Source organism: Drosophila sulfurigaster, chromosome 2L, assembly GCF_023558435.1.
Source record: "Drosophila sulfurigaster albostrigata strain 15112-1811.04 chromosome 2L, ASM2355843v2, whole genome shotgun sequence".
Lineage (NCBI taxonomy): Eukaryota > Metazoa > Arthropoda > Insecta > Diptera > Drosophilidae > Drosophila > Drosophila sulfurigaster.
In genome coordinates this window covers 9028161-9042960 of record NC_084881.1, presented here as the reverse complement: position 1 = coordinate 9042960, position 14800 = coordinate 9028161, and the positions used below count along the sequence as shown (strand labels likewise).

At 38.9% G+C, this 14800-nt stretch overlaps 7 protein-coding genes across 10 annotated transcripts in view; 3 read left to right on the top strand and 4 right to left on the bottom strand.

Moving 5' to 3' along the window:
• The first annotated feature begins 128 nt into the window (after nucleotides 1–128).
• Nucleotides 129–2605, top strand: LOC133848669 (origin recognition complex subunit 5). 2 transcript variants are annotated; one of them, XM_062284327.1, is made up of 2 exons: nucleotides 129–1294; nucleotides 2258–2605. In XM_062284327.1, exons 1-2 carry the CDS (start codon nucleotides 212–214, stop codon nucleotides 2540–2542), a joined length of 1368 nt encoding a protein of 455 aa, XP_062140311.1. In that variant the 5' UTR covers nucleotides 129–211; the 3' UTR covers nucleotides 2543–2605. The 2 variants fall into 2 exon arrangements, with proteins under 2 accessions (XP_062140311.1, XP_062140319.1); XM_062284335.1 differs by lacking the exon at nucleotides 2258–2605 and having other exon boundaries at nucleotides 177–854; nucleotides 910–1091.
• Nucleotides 2526–5791, bottom strand: LOC133848694 (DNA polymerase subunit gamma-2, mitochondrial). Of its 3 annotated transcripts, none has more exons than XM_062284354.1 (2): nucleotides 5092–5791; nucleotides 2526–2972 (listed from the first exon to the last, which is right to left on the bottom strand). In XM_062284354.1, the coding sequence occupies exons 1-2, from the start codon at nucleotides 5789–5791 to the stop codon at nucleotides 2566–2568; spliced, it is 1107 nt and encodes a 368-aa protein (XP_062140338.1). In that variant the 3' UTR covers nucleotides 2526–2565. The 3 variants fall into 3 exon arrangements, with proteins under 3 accessions (XP_062140338.1, XP_062140346.1, XP_062140353.1); XM_062284362.1 differs by having other exon boundaries at nucleotides 2855–2989; XM_062284369.1 differs by lacking the exon at nucleotides 2526–2972 and adding an exon at nucleotides 4947–5033.
• A 2-nt stretch (nucleotides 5792–5793) lies between these two features.
• Nucleotides 5794–6318, bottom strand: LOC133848772 (glutamyl-tRNA(Gln) amidotransferase subunit C, mitochondrial). The gene has a single exon (XM_062284469.1). The coding sequence runs from the start codon at nucleotides 6256–6258 to the stop codon at nucleotides 5794–5796; it is 465 nt and encodes a 154-aa protein (XP_062140453.1). The 5' UTR covers nucleotides 6259–6318.
• A 128-nt stretch (nucleotides 6319–6446) lies between these two features.
• On the top strand, nucleotides 6447–7472 carry LOC133848741 (DNA-directed RNA polymerase II subunit RPB3). The gene has a single exon (XM_062284419.1). The coding sequence runs from the start codon at nucleotides 6561–6563 to the stop codon at nucleotides 7386–7388; it is 828 nt and encodes a 275-aa protein (XP_062140403.1). The 5' UTR covers nucleotides 6447–6560; the 3' UTR covers nucleotides 7389–7472.
• On the bottom strand, nucleotides 7266–8241 carry LOC133848753 (small ribosomal subunit protein mS23). The gene is made up of 3 exons (XM_062284444.1): nucleotides 8080–8241; nucleotides 7864–8025; nucleotides 7266–7804 (listed from the first exon to the last, which is right to left on the bottom strand). Exons 1-3 carry the CDS (start codon nucleotides 8121–8123, stop codon nucleotides 7438–7440), a joined length of 573 nt encoding a protein of 190 aa, XP_062140428.1. The 5' UTR covers nucleotides 8124–8241; the 3' UTR covers nucleotides 7266–7437.
• A 509-nt stretch (nucleotides 8242–8750) lies between these two features.
• LOC133848609 (centaurin-gamma-1A) overlaps nucleotides 8751–14800 on the top strand; it is a 65502-nt gene continuing 59452 nt past the window's right edge. Inside the window, exon 1 of the mRNA XM_062284248.1 lies at nucleotides 8751–9574. Within this exon, the coding sequence (XP_062140232.1) occupies nucleotides 9145–9574 (430 nt within the window). The 5' untranslated portion in view covers nucleotides 8751–9144. The remainder of the gene's footprint in view (nucleotides 9575–14800) is intronic.
• LOC133844120 (uncharacterized) lies at nucleotides 13013–13943 on the bottom strand. Its single transcript, XM_062277973.1, has 3 exons — nucleotides 13805–13943; nucleotides 13477–13740; nucleotides 13013–13401 (listed from the first exon to the last, which is right to left on the bottom strand). Exons 1-3 carry the CDS (start codon nucleotides 13844–13846, stop codon nucleotides 13180–13182), a joined length of 528 nt encoding a protein of 175 aa, XP_062133957.1. The 5' UTR covers nucleotides 13847–13943; the 3' UTR covers nucleotides 13013–13179.

Here is a 14800-nt window from a genome sequence, read left to right as displayed (position 1 = left end):
GTAGCTGCAAACCGCGTCTTTGGGTCAGCCAGCAGTGTTGTGCAAGTCACTAAGAGACACCGGCTCGATAGGTTTTTTTTCGTGTATCCCTTCTAATAATCGATAGCGGGCCTGTTCGATTGATGCTTATACATATACAGTGCAGCCCTTGATTTTGCCGCGCAATACTTCCAGCTGCTACAGTAGTTTTCTTGTTGCCAAACATAAACAAATGGAGCAAATCTGTGCAGCGTTGGAGACACAATTTCCGTGTCGCGAAACAGCTATAACGACTTTGGGCGAACTTATTGGCGACTGTGAAGAGGCCTATCCACCTGTAATCTATGTTTTCGGCCACAGTGGGACAGGCAAAACAACATTAATCAACAGCTTCCTGAAACAATGCCAGAAGCAGCAAAAAGTACGCATTGCACAGCTAAATGCCATAGAATGTTATACGACCAAGATCATGATAGAGAATGTTCTGGATTCGTTGGCGGTGCAACAGTCGCCGGCCGACAATATGCTGGAATTTGTGGAACAATTGCGTTGTTTACACACGGCAGGAACGCATGGCTTTCTTATTGCCATCGACAATGCGGAACGATTGCGGGACATGGACGCGAATGTGCTTCCCGTGTTGATGCGACTACAGCAGCTAACCAGTCTGAATGTGTGTGTGCTACTGCTCTCCCAGCTGCCCTTTGAGAAGTATTACAACAAGACGGGACTGAGTGAGATTATCACGCTTCACTTGGGTCAATATAACAAGGCGGAAACGTTGCGCATTCTCAGCACCGACTTTGATCAAATGCGTCAACAACTGCTACAGCAACAATCACAGGAGCAACAGCAGCAGCAGCGACTGGACATTTGTGAGGCAGCCATGACGCCAGATTTTTATAATAATTATCTGAATCTGTTTCTTAGCGTCTTCTACAAGGCTTGCCGTGATGTGCCTGAATTACGTCTGACGGCACGCAAATGCTTTGGCATCTACATGGAACCGGTTCTCGATGGGAGCGTAGAGTGCACGGATGTGTCGCGTCTCTGGCGACACATAGCTGGTCCATTGCGTGCGGCCCTCACACAGATCTATATGCGCATTGAGAAGCCGCTGCTGGGTGAGACCGTCATGGAGGATCAAAGTGTACGAAAGTTAGCGCAGTCATTAGAGCTGCCCTACTATGGAAAATATCTACTGATTGCCGCCTTTCTCGCCAGTCACAACTCGGCCAAGCAGGATAAGCGACTCTTTGTAAAGCATCATGGCAAGCAGCGCAAGCGAATGCAGACTGTCAACGCCAGAGCCAAGGTAAATGATTCTCTTCTCTTTACTTAAAAGAGGGGGACATGAATATTTTAAAATAGACTTGGCACAAATCATTATCATTTTTTATTATACCCGCTACCCATAGGGTAGAAGGGTATTATAACTTTGTGCCGGCAGGAAATGTATGTAACAGGTAGAAGGAGCCATCTCCGACCCTATAAAGTATATATATTCTTGATCAGCGTTAACAGCCGAGACGATCTAGCCATGTCCGTCTGTCCGTCTGTGTGTCTGTCCGTCCGTCCGTATGAACACCTAGATCTCAGAGACTATAAGAGATAGAGCTATAATTTTTTTTCGACAGCATTTGTTATGTTTGCACGCAGATCAAGTTTGTTTCAAATTTTTGCCACGCCCTCTTCCGCCCCCGCAAATCAAAAAAAAATCGAATAACAAGCGTAATTTTAAAGCTAGAGTTGCGAATTTTGGTATATATAATAATAACTATAGTAGTTATGATTCCTGAAAATTTGGTTGCGATCAGATAAAAATTGTCGAAGTTATTAAAGAAATACTTTTGTATGGGCAAACACGCCTACTTACTAGGGTCTTAGTTGCTTTAGATGACAAATCTGGTATATTGTGCCGTCTATGGTATATTTTGAATGCGGTACTATATCAATATACCAAATATACTATTTGGTATATTTTTAGTATTTTTGCAGTATATTCGGTATATTTTGAGAAAATTATCGCAAAATATATTTCTTTTATTCAAAATGGGTAGCGGGTATCTCACAGTCGAGTGCACTCGACTGCAGCTTTCTTACTTGTTATTTATATATTTTTGGCTTTAATCATTATTACTTAACGACCAAAATAACACTATAAAAAAGTTTCTTCTTACAAATATATTATGCATCATATATAATCATCGTTTTAGATGATGATTACCCAGAAACGCTCATAATATAACTCACAATAAGTTCTCTCTTCTCATCATAGAATGCCGAAAAGATGTCCACCACCCTGGGACCCAAATCCTTTAGCATTGATCGCCTATTGGCTATTTTCTATGCCATACTCGATGAGAAAGTGGGTCTCACTTGCAATCTGCTGTCACAGATTTCAACGCTGGTGCATTTGAAGCTGCTCAGCTTTGTCTCTGGCGAGCAAAATATTATGGATGGTTCCGCCAAGTTACAGTGTACCGTTGGACTGGAGTTTGTACTCTACATTGGCAAAGTCGTTGGCTTCAATGTGCGGCAATATCTCTGTGACTTTATGTAGCCAACAATTTGAATTTAATTAATTTAAAAGCTTCTAAATATATTTAACAAATAGTCTGGTAAATCACTAATGTGTATCATCTCTGCCAGCTGCGTGTCGCGGCTGCGCAATTGCATCAGTCCATTGGTAAGCGAATGTCGCTCATCTAACAGCAACATATATGGGACTCCTAGGCAATCGGATTGTTCCAGCTGTTGTGTCATTTGTTCTTTATTCTTGGCCAAACTGTAGCCTTGATTGTCAATAAAATGAAGACGTAGTCGGGCACTCTGTAGAACGTCCACCATGTGAGCGCAAAGATCATGCAGCTCTGTTGAGGATTTCTCAGTCTTTTGCATTGCCACAATGCCACATTGATAAGGCGCCAGCACTCGATTCAGTAGAAGCGAACGCGATTCTCTGCCATGGTCGCAGCCGTCCAATAAAAGGGCTGCAAATATAAAGCATCTACTAATTATTATTCCATATACAGTACAAACTCAATAAGTGCTACATTAAAGTCTGAAGAATACATATTTATGTAAATATTGATGAGCGTCAACAGCCGAGTCGATATAGACATGTCCGCCTGTCTGATCTCAGAGACTAAGAGATGAAGCTACAATTCGTTTGTCGGGTTTATGAAATTGTATATTTTGAAAGTTATGTTATATTGTTATATCAAACACATTTGATTGTACCTCCCTCATTTTCACAATCGCGAATATCGCACATTTTTGTGATACTCATCTTTGAGAGTTGGGCTCTATATACGGTTACCTAAATGGTGTATAGGGGTTGAGCTGAGTAAGCGAGTTTTATTAATAGACAACAAAGAGCGAACAGTTATTTGTGAGCTACAATCTTTACAGAACATTTTCATTTTAATCAAAACTTTTGGAATCGACAGACAATTAAATATATCACGATGTTGGACGAACTCAATAGTGACTGTCAGTTAATTATAATAAAATATTTAAAGCTTAACGATCAAATAGCGCTTTGTGAGGCCTCTAACAACCATTCAAATCGCTTGTATACAAATGTGATATTTTCCTGGGAGCATCAGCGTTACTTCGAATTGGATGAATATAACATTGAGAGGTTTGAGGAGATGCCGGAGATGTTGGATATATTTCTCTCCAACATTAGTGAAACCGTGCAGGAATTGAAATTACAATGGGTTACACTGAAGTTTCTAAAACTATGGAAAAATTACACATTTCCCAGTATGAGAACACTGAAATACTTATTAGTTCCATCGCATGGTTCTAAACATGACGCTGACGAAGCTTTAGAAATAATGTCAAATCTCTTTCCTGGGCTACTTTGTGTATCGCCTCATGGTGATTTTCACTGTGGCCTACTGTCAAAATGGACTCAGTTGCGCGAACTGAACTTGATCAATTGGTTCTCAGACTATAAAACCCAAGTTAGTTTTAAAGAGCTTACACAGTGTAAAATGCTGGAAAAACTGCACCTGTATCATTATTTTCGTTGGCCTGGTATTTATGATCAAATCAAGGCGTTGCCCAAGCTATACAAACTTTCGATTATCCTAACTAATCATCATGCTCGCCACGAAGTCATTGCAGTTGAGCTGCTGGAGAATCGTGGCAAGGATGTTTATAGGATGACCCTTAGTGACATAAATAATGTATATTACATTTCCAGGCTGCGCAAGGCGAGCAACTTGCGCCATTTGACACTGGCAAGAGTTCATTTCTCCATTGAAAAAATTTGTAAACTGATTGACAATTTAAAGCAGCTGGAGCGATTGGATTTCATAGACTTTCAGAGCTGGCTTAGTGAGAAGGAACTTTGGCGAATTGTTGCCAAATGCCCATCGCTAAAAATTCTAAATATATCGGGTATGGAGCTATGCGAAAATTTTTTTGAACTTGATCGGACTGCAATGAAGAATACACTGAACAATCGTTTGCAGCCTGTAATATTCAATTGTTATAACACTTACAAAAATGAACAGTTGATGCGTCAGTATTTCAAGCATCCACAACTGAAGCTATCTTTTAGGCCTTCATCTTGGAGAATCATCAAATGGAAGGAATGTAAAGGATTGATACAACTGTATTTTAAGCCTTTGCTGGCATCTTAAAATCACGTATGTTAGTGTCTTTTTGAAACTTAAGCATTATGAATATATTAATTATGATGTAGATAAATCCGTAACTTAAATTTAATCCTTTAGACGACTTGTTCAAAAAGAACCTGCAATTGTTATTAACGATTTTCATTGTTTTTACTAAAACGTAATGATTACTTTTAATTTATTATAAATTTTCTAAAAAAAAAAACGTTATTATTTACTGAAAAGGCTAATTATAAAAATCCCGAATTATCAATTTTTCGTAAGCCGCATTTAGTTTAGGTTTAGTTGAGAATCGCAACCATAATAAATATTTGCAGTTTGCGATTCGTGGTAATAAGAATTATATTCCTGTTTGACTAACGAAAATCGAGTTTGAGAAATGCCATAGTAATTCCATTACTCCTAATCAAAAATCTAATCCTTTATAAATTATACATAAAGAAAGATTAAATTAGTTTACCACAGGTGGCTGGTTCCAGTTCGATGACAGAGCGTATCACCATTGGCAGCTGCATTTTGGTAGTGCGTGCATCGGGTAATTCGAAATCGTTTCCAGCGGGCAGCGGCACCAAACTGAGCTGTTCCACAGTCACTTCGCCTGCTTCCCCGAAGCCAGCTTTAATATCAATGGCCTGACAATGCTCTGGGTCTGAATGACAATCGTAAGGCACAATTGCATAACGACTGGGATTTGAGGAGTAGCGCATCCACCAGATTTTGCTCTCGCGCTGCAGATTGTAAAAGTGCTCTATGCCACGATGCGGCTCCACAAAGAAGTCTGTAATTAGTTGTGTGACGTTGCTTTGATGCTGAAAGATTGTATTTGATTTTGAATTATATGGCATGCTCTTTTGATGCTTTATCAGTGTGGGACATTTAGCCTTGCTGGGATACGATTGCCGAAGTTGTTGAAACTGTTCTCGAAATTGCTTGGAATGGGTAAAGGAGAAACGTGACTGATCAATCATTTCTGTAGTGTGTTCAATGTGGTCAAAGTTAACAGCCAGCTGCCGCATGCTTAGCCAATGGTGTTGCAGCTGATTGGCATAAACAGTACCATGATGCAGCAGTTCCAAACTGGGAATCTTTCCATTCTCTGTGCTGCGCCAGAAGCCAACAGTTTGCATAGCTTTGAGGCAGCGGCTGAGACGTGTCGACATTACTATTGTTCCAGCGGTATGTTGCCCGGCGGCGACACGTAGTAATCCTCGTCTGTCACCTTGGCAATTTTTAGCAACTGTTCCCGGCAATTTCCTTCACTCACTTCGTCGTTGCGTAACTGCAACTGTTGCGTCTCCAGCACCGTATACAAAGGACGCACGCCTTGAGTGTTGATATGCGCAATCTTGTCCGCAAATTGGATGCTGCTCTTGAGCGTAACCAGCGCCTGTTCACTGTCCAGATCCACTAAAGACAAACGCTCTAACAGTTGAATAGTTTTAGTGTCGATTTCAAGTTCGTTGTTGCTGGTGTCTGGAAATGCCGTTGGAACCGGCGACTGTGGCACTTTTGTGGTATGATTTAGTTTCGTAAAATCTAGTTGCTTTTGATTAATAGACGTTGATGATTTAATAATATTTTCAGCTGCAATTTTGCAATAAAAACGCGTAAAAACAATTCGCAACATTTTGGACACTTTTGCAGTATTGCAAAGCGTTAATATACGAGAGCAAACCTATAGCGATATTAATCGACTTTTTGAAACGATGGCGAGCAAATCGATTACTGCAGATAATGTAATCGCAGATAAAGTAGACACTAAAGAAATTTAGTGTTGCAAGGCGCTTTAAATCCATAACACTATTAATCGTCTGAAATTCAGTTTCTGATAAGTTTGCATGCAGTCGATAGCTGTGAGAAAATCAACTCTACCCGGTTTACAGCATTTTAGCGCTGTTTTGTGTTTATTTTGGTTAATTTCTAATAAAAATGCCGTATGCAAATCAACCGTCTGTGCAAATCAACGAGCTGACAGACGACAATGTCAAGTTTGTGCTTGAGGATACCGAACTGAGTGTAGCGAACAGTTTGCGCCGCGTTTTCATTGCCGAGACACCAACACTGGCCATCGACTGGGTACAACTTGAGGCCAACTCAACTGTGTTGTCCGACGAGTTCCTCGCTCATCGCATTGGCCTCATTCCCCTCATATCCGATGATGTGGTCGAGCGGTTGCAGTACACTCGTGATTGCATCTGCCTGGACTTTTGCCCAGAGTGCAGTGTGGAATTTACTCTGGATGTCAAATGTAATGAGGAGCAAACACGTCATGTAACCACCGCCGATCTGAAGTCCAGCAATGCCAAAGTGCTGCCTGTAACGTCACGTAACCAAGGCGAGGAAGACAACGAGTACGGCGAGAGTACGGACGAAATTCTCATTATAAAACTGCGCAAGGGACAAGAACTTAAGCTGCGCGCTTATGCTAAAAAGGGCTTTGGCAAGGAGCATGCCAAGTGGAATCCCACAGCGGGTGTTTGCTTTGAATACGATCCCGATAATTCTATGCGTCATACACTCTTTCCCAAGCCCGATGAGTGGCCCAAAAGCGAGCACACTGAACTGGAGGATGATCAATTTGAAGCGCCATATAATTGGGAAGCAAAGGCCAACAAGTTCTTTTTCAATGTGGAGTCATCAGGAGCATTAAAACCCGAAAATATTGTCATAATGGGTGTCCAGGTGCTGAAGAATAAACTTTCCAATCTACAGACACAACTCAGTCACGAATCGCAAAACGATGCATTGGCGGTTTAACAACAGCACATTAGAAATGTATATTAAGTTCACCATAGAAATCACAAGTCTAATCTTTGAATAAACTGTCTATGTTAATGCCTACGCCTTCCTTTTTCGCTTTGCCGGGAGTTGAAGTTGGAGTCGTTGTCTGCTGCTCCTCTGCTTGCTGGAAATCATTGAGCAACGAGCTCTTGTTGGTCTCCAGCTCATCATTAGGTAATGTTCCCAAATTATCGTCTGCTCTCTCTTCAGATCGCAGTTGTTGTCGTTGCTCGGCCAGCAAATCGAGTGTGGTTTCATAGATACGTTGCTCATCCAGCGCACCCTGTGATCTTAGATTCTCGTAGAGCTGCACAAACTGCTGAGATTGCGTGTTGCGCCTGTGATCCGTTAATGAAATTGTTTCGTTGGGTCTGTTTTGCTTATGAAGTTTTCTATATGCAAAATGGATTTTGATTAGTTGCACATTAGCAGGAAAGAGTGATTAACTTACGCTCGCACTACATCCTCTGCGTAAAAAATTCTGCGTATGGGCAAATTGGATGCTGGGCGGTCATAACGCGGCTCCAGTTTGGGCGGAAATGCTGCATAGACATCATACCAAATGGGTTTGTCCTCCGCTTTCATTGCGCCTCCTCGCAACAGACCCTGAATTCTATGAAAGCAGGGAAGTAGTAGGTGGGGTGCATTGCTCAGGGCTTCAACTCACCTGGTGAAGATGGTACCAATCTTTTCGAGCCTGCTTTGTGCCATGGTTATGATATTTTAATTGATATTTGCTTTTAATTTATTATTATTACGACATGCGCTGCGGCAAACACAAAGTACTCGATACTTTTAAACAACATTGGTATTTTGAGTAGATTTTGTTAGTGGTGAAATTTTGTGCATGGCGAAACTATAATGTTAGCATTGAAAATAAATAATTAATTACTTTTTAATAAACGATTTAAACAAATTTTATTTTACTGAAAATAAGGCTAGTAGGTGGAGGATAATTTTTTATTTATATTTTGGTATATATATATATTTAATTTGTATAATATACATTTTTCGGTATGTAAATTCTGAAAAGAACGTTAAGTGCTGTTTTGCAATTTTTGAGCTTTTAAAATGGTAGTACAGTTTCATATTCATAACATAATACCGTTATTAGTTTTTCGATCTCGAATTTATCTGAAAATAATTATTTTTATGGAAATCTGATCAGTAAGATAACCAACCTTTTTTTGAAATGCTTGCAATCTCGATGGAAGTGTAACCATATGCAATTATCGAGTGTTCTGTACTTTTGGTATATGCCATTGGCGTTAAATGGTATATTTTAGAAATATAGCTTATGGTCACACTCCGACACAGGTGTAAATATAAAACTGCTTCAAGTACCGAGCTGCTCGTCGCTCTTTAAGACAACAAAAACAAGAATTCATCGAAAAGAATGCGATTTAAAATTCGTGATTTATATGTGGAACAAGTGTAAAGTTTACAGTATTCGTTGCATAAACTCGTCACTGTTGTTATTAATAATGATTGCTCTATGGCAAATATGTTGTTCCACAGTGTCATCGGTCTGACAGAAAATTGTGCCATTGCGAGTGCGTGTACGTGCAAGTGTGTGTGTATGTGTATGTGTGTGCGCGTTTAGTTTACGTTTTTTTTTGTTGGGCTCTATCGGCATCTTAAGCAAAAGCAAAAGCAAAAGTAAAAGCAATCAAGCAATTTAAGTTAATTAAAAACGTTAGCTAAGTTTCGAGTGCTCGCCAACGCACTTAAAATGAGTAATTATCATCCGCACGCGTCGATGTCCCATCTCCAGCAATTGCAACACCAACAACAACTTCAAAATCAACTTCAGAATCATCATCACCATCATCTGCCGTCGCATTTACAGTTGACAGCAACGCCGACACCTCCCCAGCACCAGCAGCAGCAGCGTCAGAATCATACGCCCACTATCACCCAAGCTCAGTTGACGTCGACGTCGACTGCGGGCGCTGCTGCTGCTGCGTCGACTGGGAATTCGATTTTGGTAGCGCAGCCGCCCCAGCCACTGATAAGCAATTCGCTGGCCATACGCCAGGAGATACAGCGCTTTGAAAGCGTCCATCCATCGATTTATGCTATTTACGATTTAATCGATTTGCTGCCGCTGCCGGACGCCCAGATTGCTCAACAGATACGCGATCACGTCGTTTGCATTGAAGGTGAGTGCGAGTGTGTTTTTGTGTGCGTGTGCCATAAACAGAGACAGCAAAGAGTTAAAGCAAGAGTGAGAGAGTGCGAACGAAAAGTGCATACAATGTGTGTGTGTGCGCACATTGTTATTGTTATTGTGCATTGTGGTTTGCTTTTGTTACCTACATTTGTGTACCTACGTATATGTGTGCGCTGATTTCCTTTTGTGTATGAGTAATTTGAGTGTGTGCTTTATGCTAATCTATGACCAAAAATCTAACCCTTGTCCAGGCAGAAGGCTATTGAAAGTGTTGCCTCTTGTTTCTTGCCGTTATTCGCTAGCAGTTGTTGCTTGGTCCCTAAAAAGAAAGAGCTTCAATTTTGTATAAAACAAGCTTTTCGTCTCTGCGGCTGTGTGCGTTTATGTTTGTGTACGGCATGCGTGTATGTATGTGTGCAGCATGAAATTTGATGCTCTCGCTGCTTCTTCCTCTTCTTCGTGGTAGCAAGGCAAAAGCAAAAAACCAAAAGCCGAAACCGTTCACAAAAACAAAAAAAAAGAAGAAATAAAGAAAAACCGGTTCTAAATGGTTTATTAGAAAATCTGTCGACAACAACTACAACAACGCCAAAATGTAAACAAAAATTGTCAGTCTGCCTTTTGTTGTTGTAGTTCGTGTTGTTCAACATGATTTTTGTGTGCTTATCGACAAACCAGATACCCCAAAGCAACAGATACAGCAACAACAATAACAAGAATGAGAGCAATAAATATGATATAAACCGTTTTAGTTTTGCACGCGACTTTCTTATTGGCATTGAAACTAATCGATGGCAACGAAGGAAAGAAACGATGATGGATCGATTCACGCAATTCGTGTTCCAATTGCCATTTTAATAATCAAAAGTTTTTGGCGCTACGTGGTCAATAGGGTCAAATAACTGTGCATGGCAGAATAGTAAATACACAGACACATAGACACACATAAACATATTCATACATGATGAAGCAACTGGGGAATGCCTTGAAAATTGAACGATACTTAGGCGATTTGCATAAGAAATGGTTGCTAAGAATTGATTCCATTAACCTTAGAATTTCAGTATTCTATTCTAAATAAAATATATATTACCCAGGTCAACTTGAAATTCAAATTCTGGTGCAAACGTTACTTAACCAAATATTAGATTTTTTTTGTTTTTAAAGGGTTGATGTGGAACACAAAATAATTATAAGACATCTCATAAGTTAAGCTCATTTTTTAGATAGTTACGGTTAGTTACCGTAATAAAATCCAAATATTTTCGCATTTCATTTTGTGGCAAACTTACCTTTAGGTATGAAAAAAAAAAATGCTTTGAAAGTCACAAAAATAGAATTAGTTAAGTTCTATGACCTTCAGCACACAATGACAAAAGAAATCGTTTCACATTATGGCAGATGATATCAGCATATGAATAGCATCATTATAGATTAATGGACGACACACACCTCAACAATCTATTTGTAAATTTGTTTGTCTTTCAGTTTATTGTAAAAGCCACCAAAGAGCCTAGCTACTATACACAAATAAAAACAATGCCCAAGGCGGTAGCCAGAAACAAATTTCCTCTCTTATCTACGGCACAGTGGCCCCCCATCAAAATAAGTACTTTTGCAATTAGCCGCCATAGACTGTGTTTACTCTACCCTAAACATTGAAAGGTAACACGAATAGGGTAAAAACCTATCGGACGATTTATAAAACATTTGTAAAACCTGAAAGTATTAAATATTCATAGCTAGTTTACTTATAAGTATATAATTAATGTGTGCAATACTGACAAATTGGTTTGTCAACCTACGCAGCAGTTCCACTAGTTATCAAATGTATTGAAGTTTATGTAATTATTTTTATTTAAGAAACTTGACTTATTTGAAGACGATTTTGTTTACTTGAAATTGAAAATAAATGTGTGGAATTTCTTAGCTATTAGCTTTCATTAAAAACGTATATTATTCGGTTCGACAATGCAAAGCTTTATTGAAGAAATACAAATAATAAAAAATTCGCATTTCATTATCATATTCATCGACTAAGTGCCTCAAGTATTTAATTCTACAGAATTTGCAAAATATCTCGAGCACTTATATTTATGTATAATATGGGCTCATACATATACTGTATAGTATTTGTAAATTTGAGTTTGAAAACTAATTATCATTATTTATTAAATAATAACAATTAAAACTGTTAATAGAATGATTGAAATAATTCTAGTTTTTATGAATCTAAAGCTTCATGTGCTTAATTCGTTTAATTTTGAAAAGAGGTCTTGGCAATATAATTATTGACTTTAATTAGTAAAAAAGTATATTATAGCCGATGCTTTATTAAATGGAATTCATAAAATATTAATATAGAACATTTTAAGTTCGGGGTGCTGATATTCGCTGGTTGGGACTGTCTGTTGAAAATGTTGTTAATTTTATTGGCAATCTCTGTTTGTTGCTTATCGCCAATTGTTGTCTTTATGACTGACTTTATTTGTGTCTCTTTTTTAATTGTACAATAATATTGATAAAATGTATTTTAAACAAATTAACCGAGATTCCAGTGGATGTCATTCGCATAGTTGTTTTTGGTTTTCGTGTTTTTTGGAGTGGAGTCGGGCATTCGGAAGTGGCAATTGTTGAGGCGACACGCTCGAATGCGCAGCATGCGATGTGGCATCAACTGCGAGCTCAGAGTGAGCTGGAGGAGCTTGGGGGCAAATGCGTTGATTTCAAATATCAGCGACCGGCGACAACAACACAACATGTGTGTCGCAGCCGCACCAGCATCGACGTAGACAGCGAGTTAGGCATGCGTGTCCCTCGTCTGGTGCCCCTCCCCAGCTGACTCCCCATCCCCACCCCTTTCTGACTATTTGCCCATTTTATTTTTAACACAAATTGCATTAAAAATACCTTGCACTTTGCTTAGCTTAGCTATTTTTATAGAAATTGCACAACTTTGTTATTGCAAATTTTTGACCCAGCTCGACAAAAAAATAAAAGAAAAGATAAATTGGAATTACAATAAACGAAAAGAAATGAAACAAAAAAAAAACTGAAAAGAATTTGCCTTGTGCGCAATTAAGTCACAAATGTGCCCAAATTGAATTTGTTGAATGCTTTTGATGATGATTCACAAATCGTGAGAGTTGACAGCTATAGAAATTTATCGTCATTTTTTTTGTTTGCTGTTTATTTCTCATTCTCCCCTCCCTCCCCCCCTCAGTTTGCCATGAATGGAAACTGTGATAAACGTGTGGGAGGCCGAAGAGCATCATTTCCGCAGTTTCTAGTGTAAACCATACTTACATATATATGAATATATCGTTGAACGACACGCTAATGATATAATCGAAATTTTCTACAGTTTGAGTATTGTTTAGATTGAGGTGTTAATAGCATAAGCGAGATAAATAATTGAGATAATTGATAGTTTATACAAATTAAGTTATAATCGCTAGCTTGCTTTCATTTCGGTTACAGTTTGAAAATCATTGAATGCTAATCGAACTTTCTATCGGTGTGGCTTGTTATCGATATGTTCTCAGCTCCATTAAGCACTTAGAACACATAATTTTGAATGAAATTTTAAACAATTTATTGGTGTCGTCTTACATTGGTTTGTGCGAAGTAATCATCGATGCCGTTCTCGACAACTTTGCCGCTGATTCTGGCCATCTTAAAGAAATAGGTGGACACATCACGAATGTAACTTTTTGTTATCTCCTGCAGCTTGGCATCAGTCAGCAACACCTGATACTCAGCATTGCTAAGTCCCGTTTCCTCCGCTTTGTTGAGCAATAGCGGCGATTTACTGAACTGTAAATGAGATACAAATATAGATATTAACATAGTGCTAACTCCAAATATGTTTGGTAGAGATCGAGTAATTACCTGCTCGAATATGTTGAGCCACATGGCATTCTTCTTGTCAAGATCCGGCTCTGCAATCGCCTCATTCAAACGCGTCACATAGACCTCAATGTCACGGGCACGTTTTGTAGTTGGTGCAAGCTTCGCTCGCACGCCGCTAAAGTAGGCGATTTGTGCCCGGAATAGCGAATTCAACAAATTAAGCGTCTCAGCTTGTGCCTCCTGCTCCAGCTGATGTTGTGCTGCTGCCGAAACTGCTTCACGTGTGGGCGCTGCCAACAGGCACTGTGAAAATGTATATTTTTCTTAAATTCCGAATATAGTCGAGATGCTCTTGACGGCAACTCACCTGAGCCCAGAGTAAAATGAATGGAAAATATTTAAACAACATGTTGTTTTTCAGAAATTTGTAAAGTACGTCTTGAGCAATCGATTGATAATTTGAAACTGACTTGACACTAGGAATCTGATCTTATGACTGTCGAATGTTTGCAGCAGGCTTATCAGCTCTATGAGGCTTTTACTCAGCAAACATGAAAGTGTTTTGAACAGCCAGAAAAATACCCCGTACTTTCCTGAACAGATCTAAAATCATATGACAGCAAATAATATTTTAAATAAAATACCCTTCTGCATGCCCCTCATATAGGGTAAAGCGTATACAAAAAAATAAAAATAAAACACCTTATCAATTTCTTCTCGCATTGAGTTTCATTCATGTTAATATTCAAAAAGTGATCTCATGATATTGTGGTTGAAATTGCGTCGCAGCCTCAAATTATTAGTTTAATTATTATGATTTTTGGCACGTTTCTAAAATGCTACCCCTCAGACAGCGTCAAGTCGAGGTCAACCGCAACCATTAGGTTGTCTGGGTTTCGGCCTATCTGATAAGGAGATGTGATTCTATCAAAATGATATTCTGATTGGATTGAAGTCTTATTGGCAGCTAAATCTGAGGCTGCACAAAAGTATGCAACATATATGCAGTTTGTTCAAAGGGGATGTTTGCTGTTTGCTTTGACATATTAGAATATTATAAATATGAAGTGCTTATTTAGTTAAATTCATTTTTTTATTATTATACTGAGAAAGTTTATGAAAAGCTTTAGTTGTAGACCAACTATTTAAAATACGCCACCATTCGCCAGTATATAGACATTCTAAAAAAGCATTGCATACTTTTGGGCTGTAACAAATAGTTTGTACGTGTAAGACAATAACATATTGTCGTGCATACTTTTAGGAGTAACGATATAATTTTTTAGTGTATATATTATATATGTTCCTAGTTCCTAGGGTTTATAGTTATGAATGAAACTGCATTTCCCGACAATGTCATATT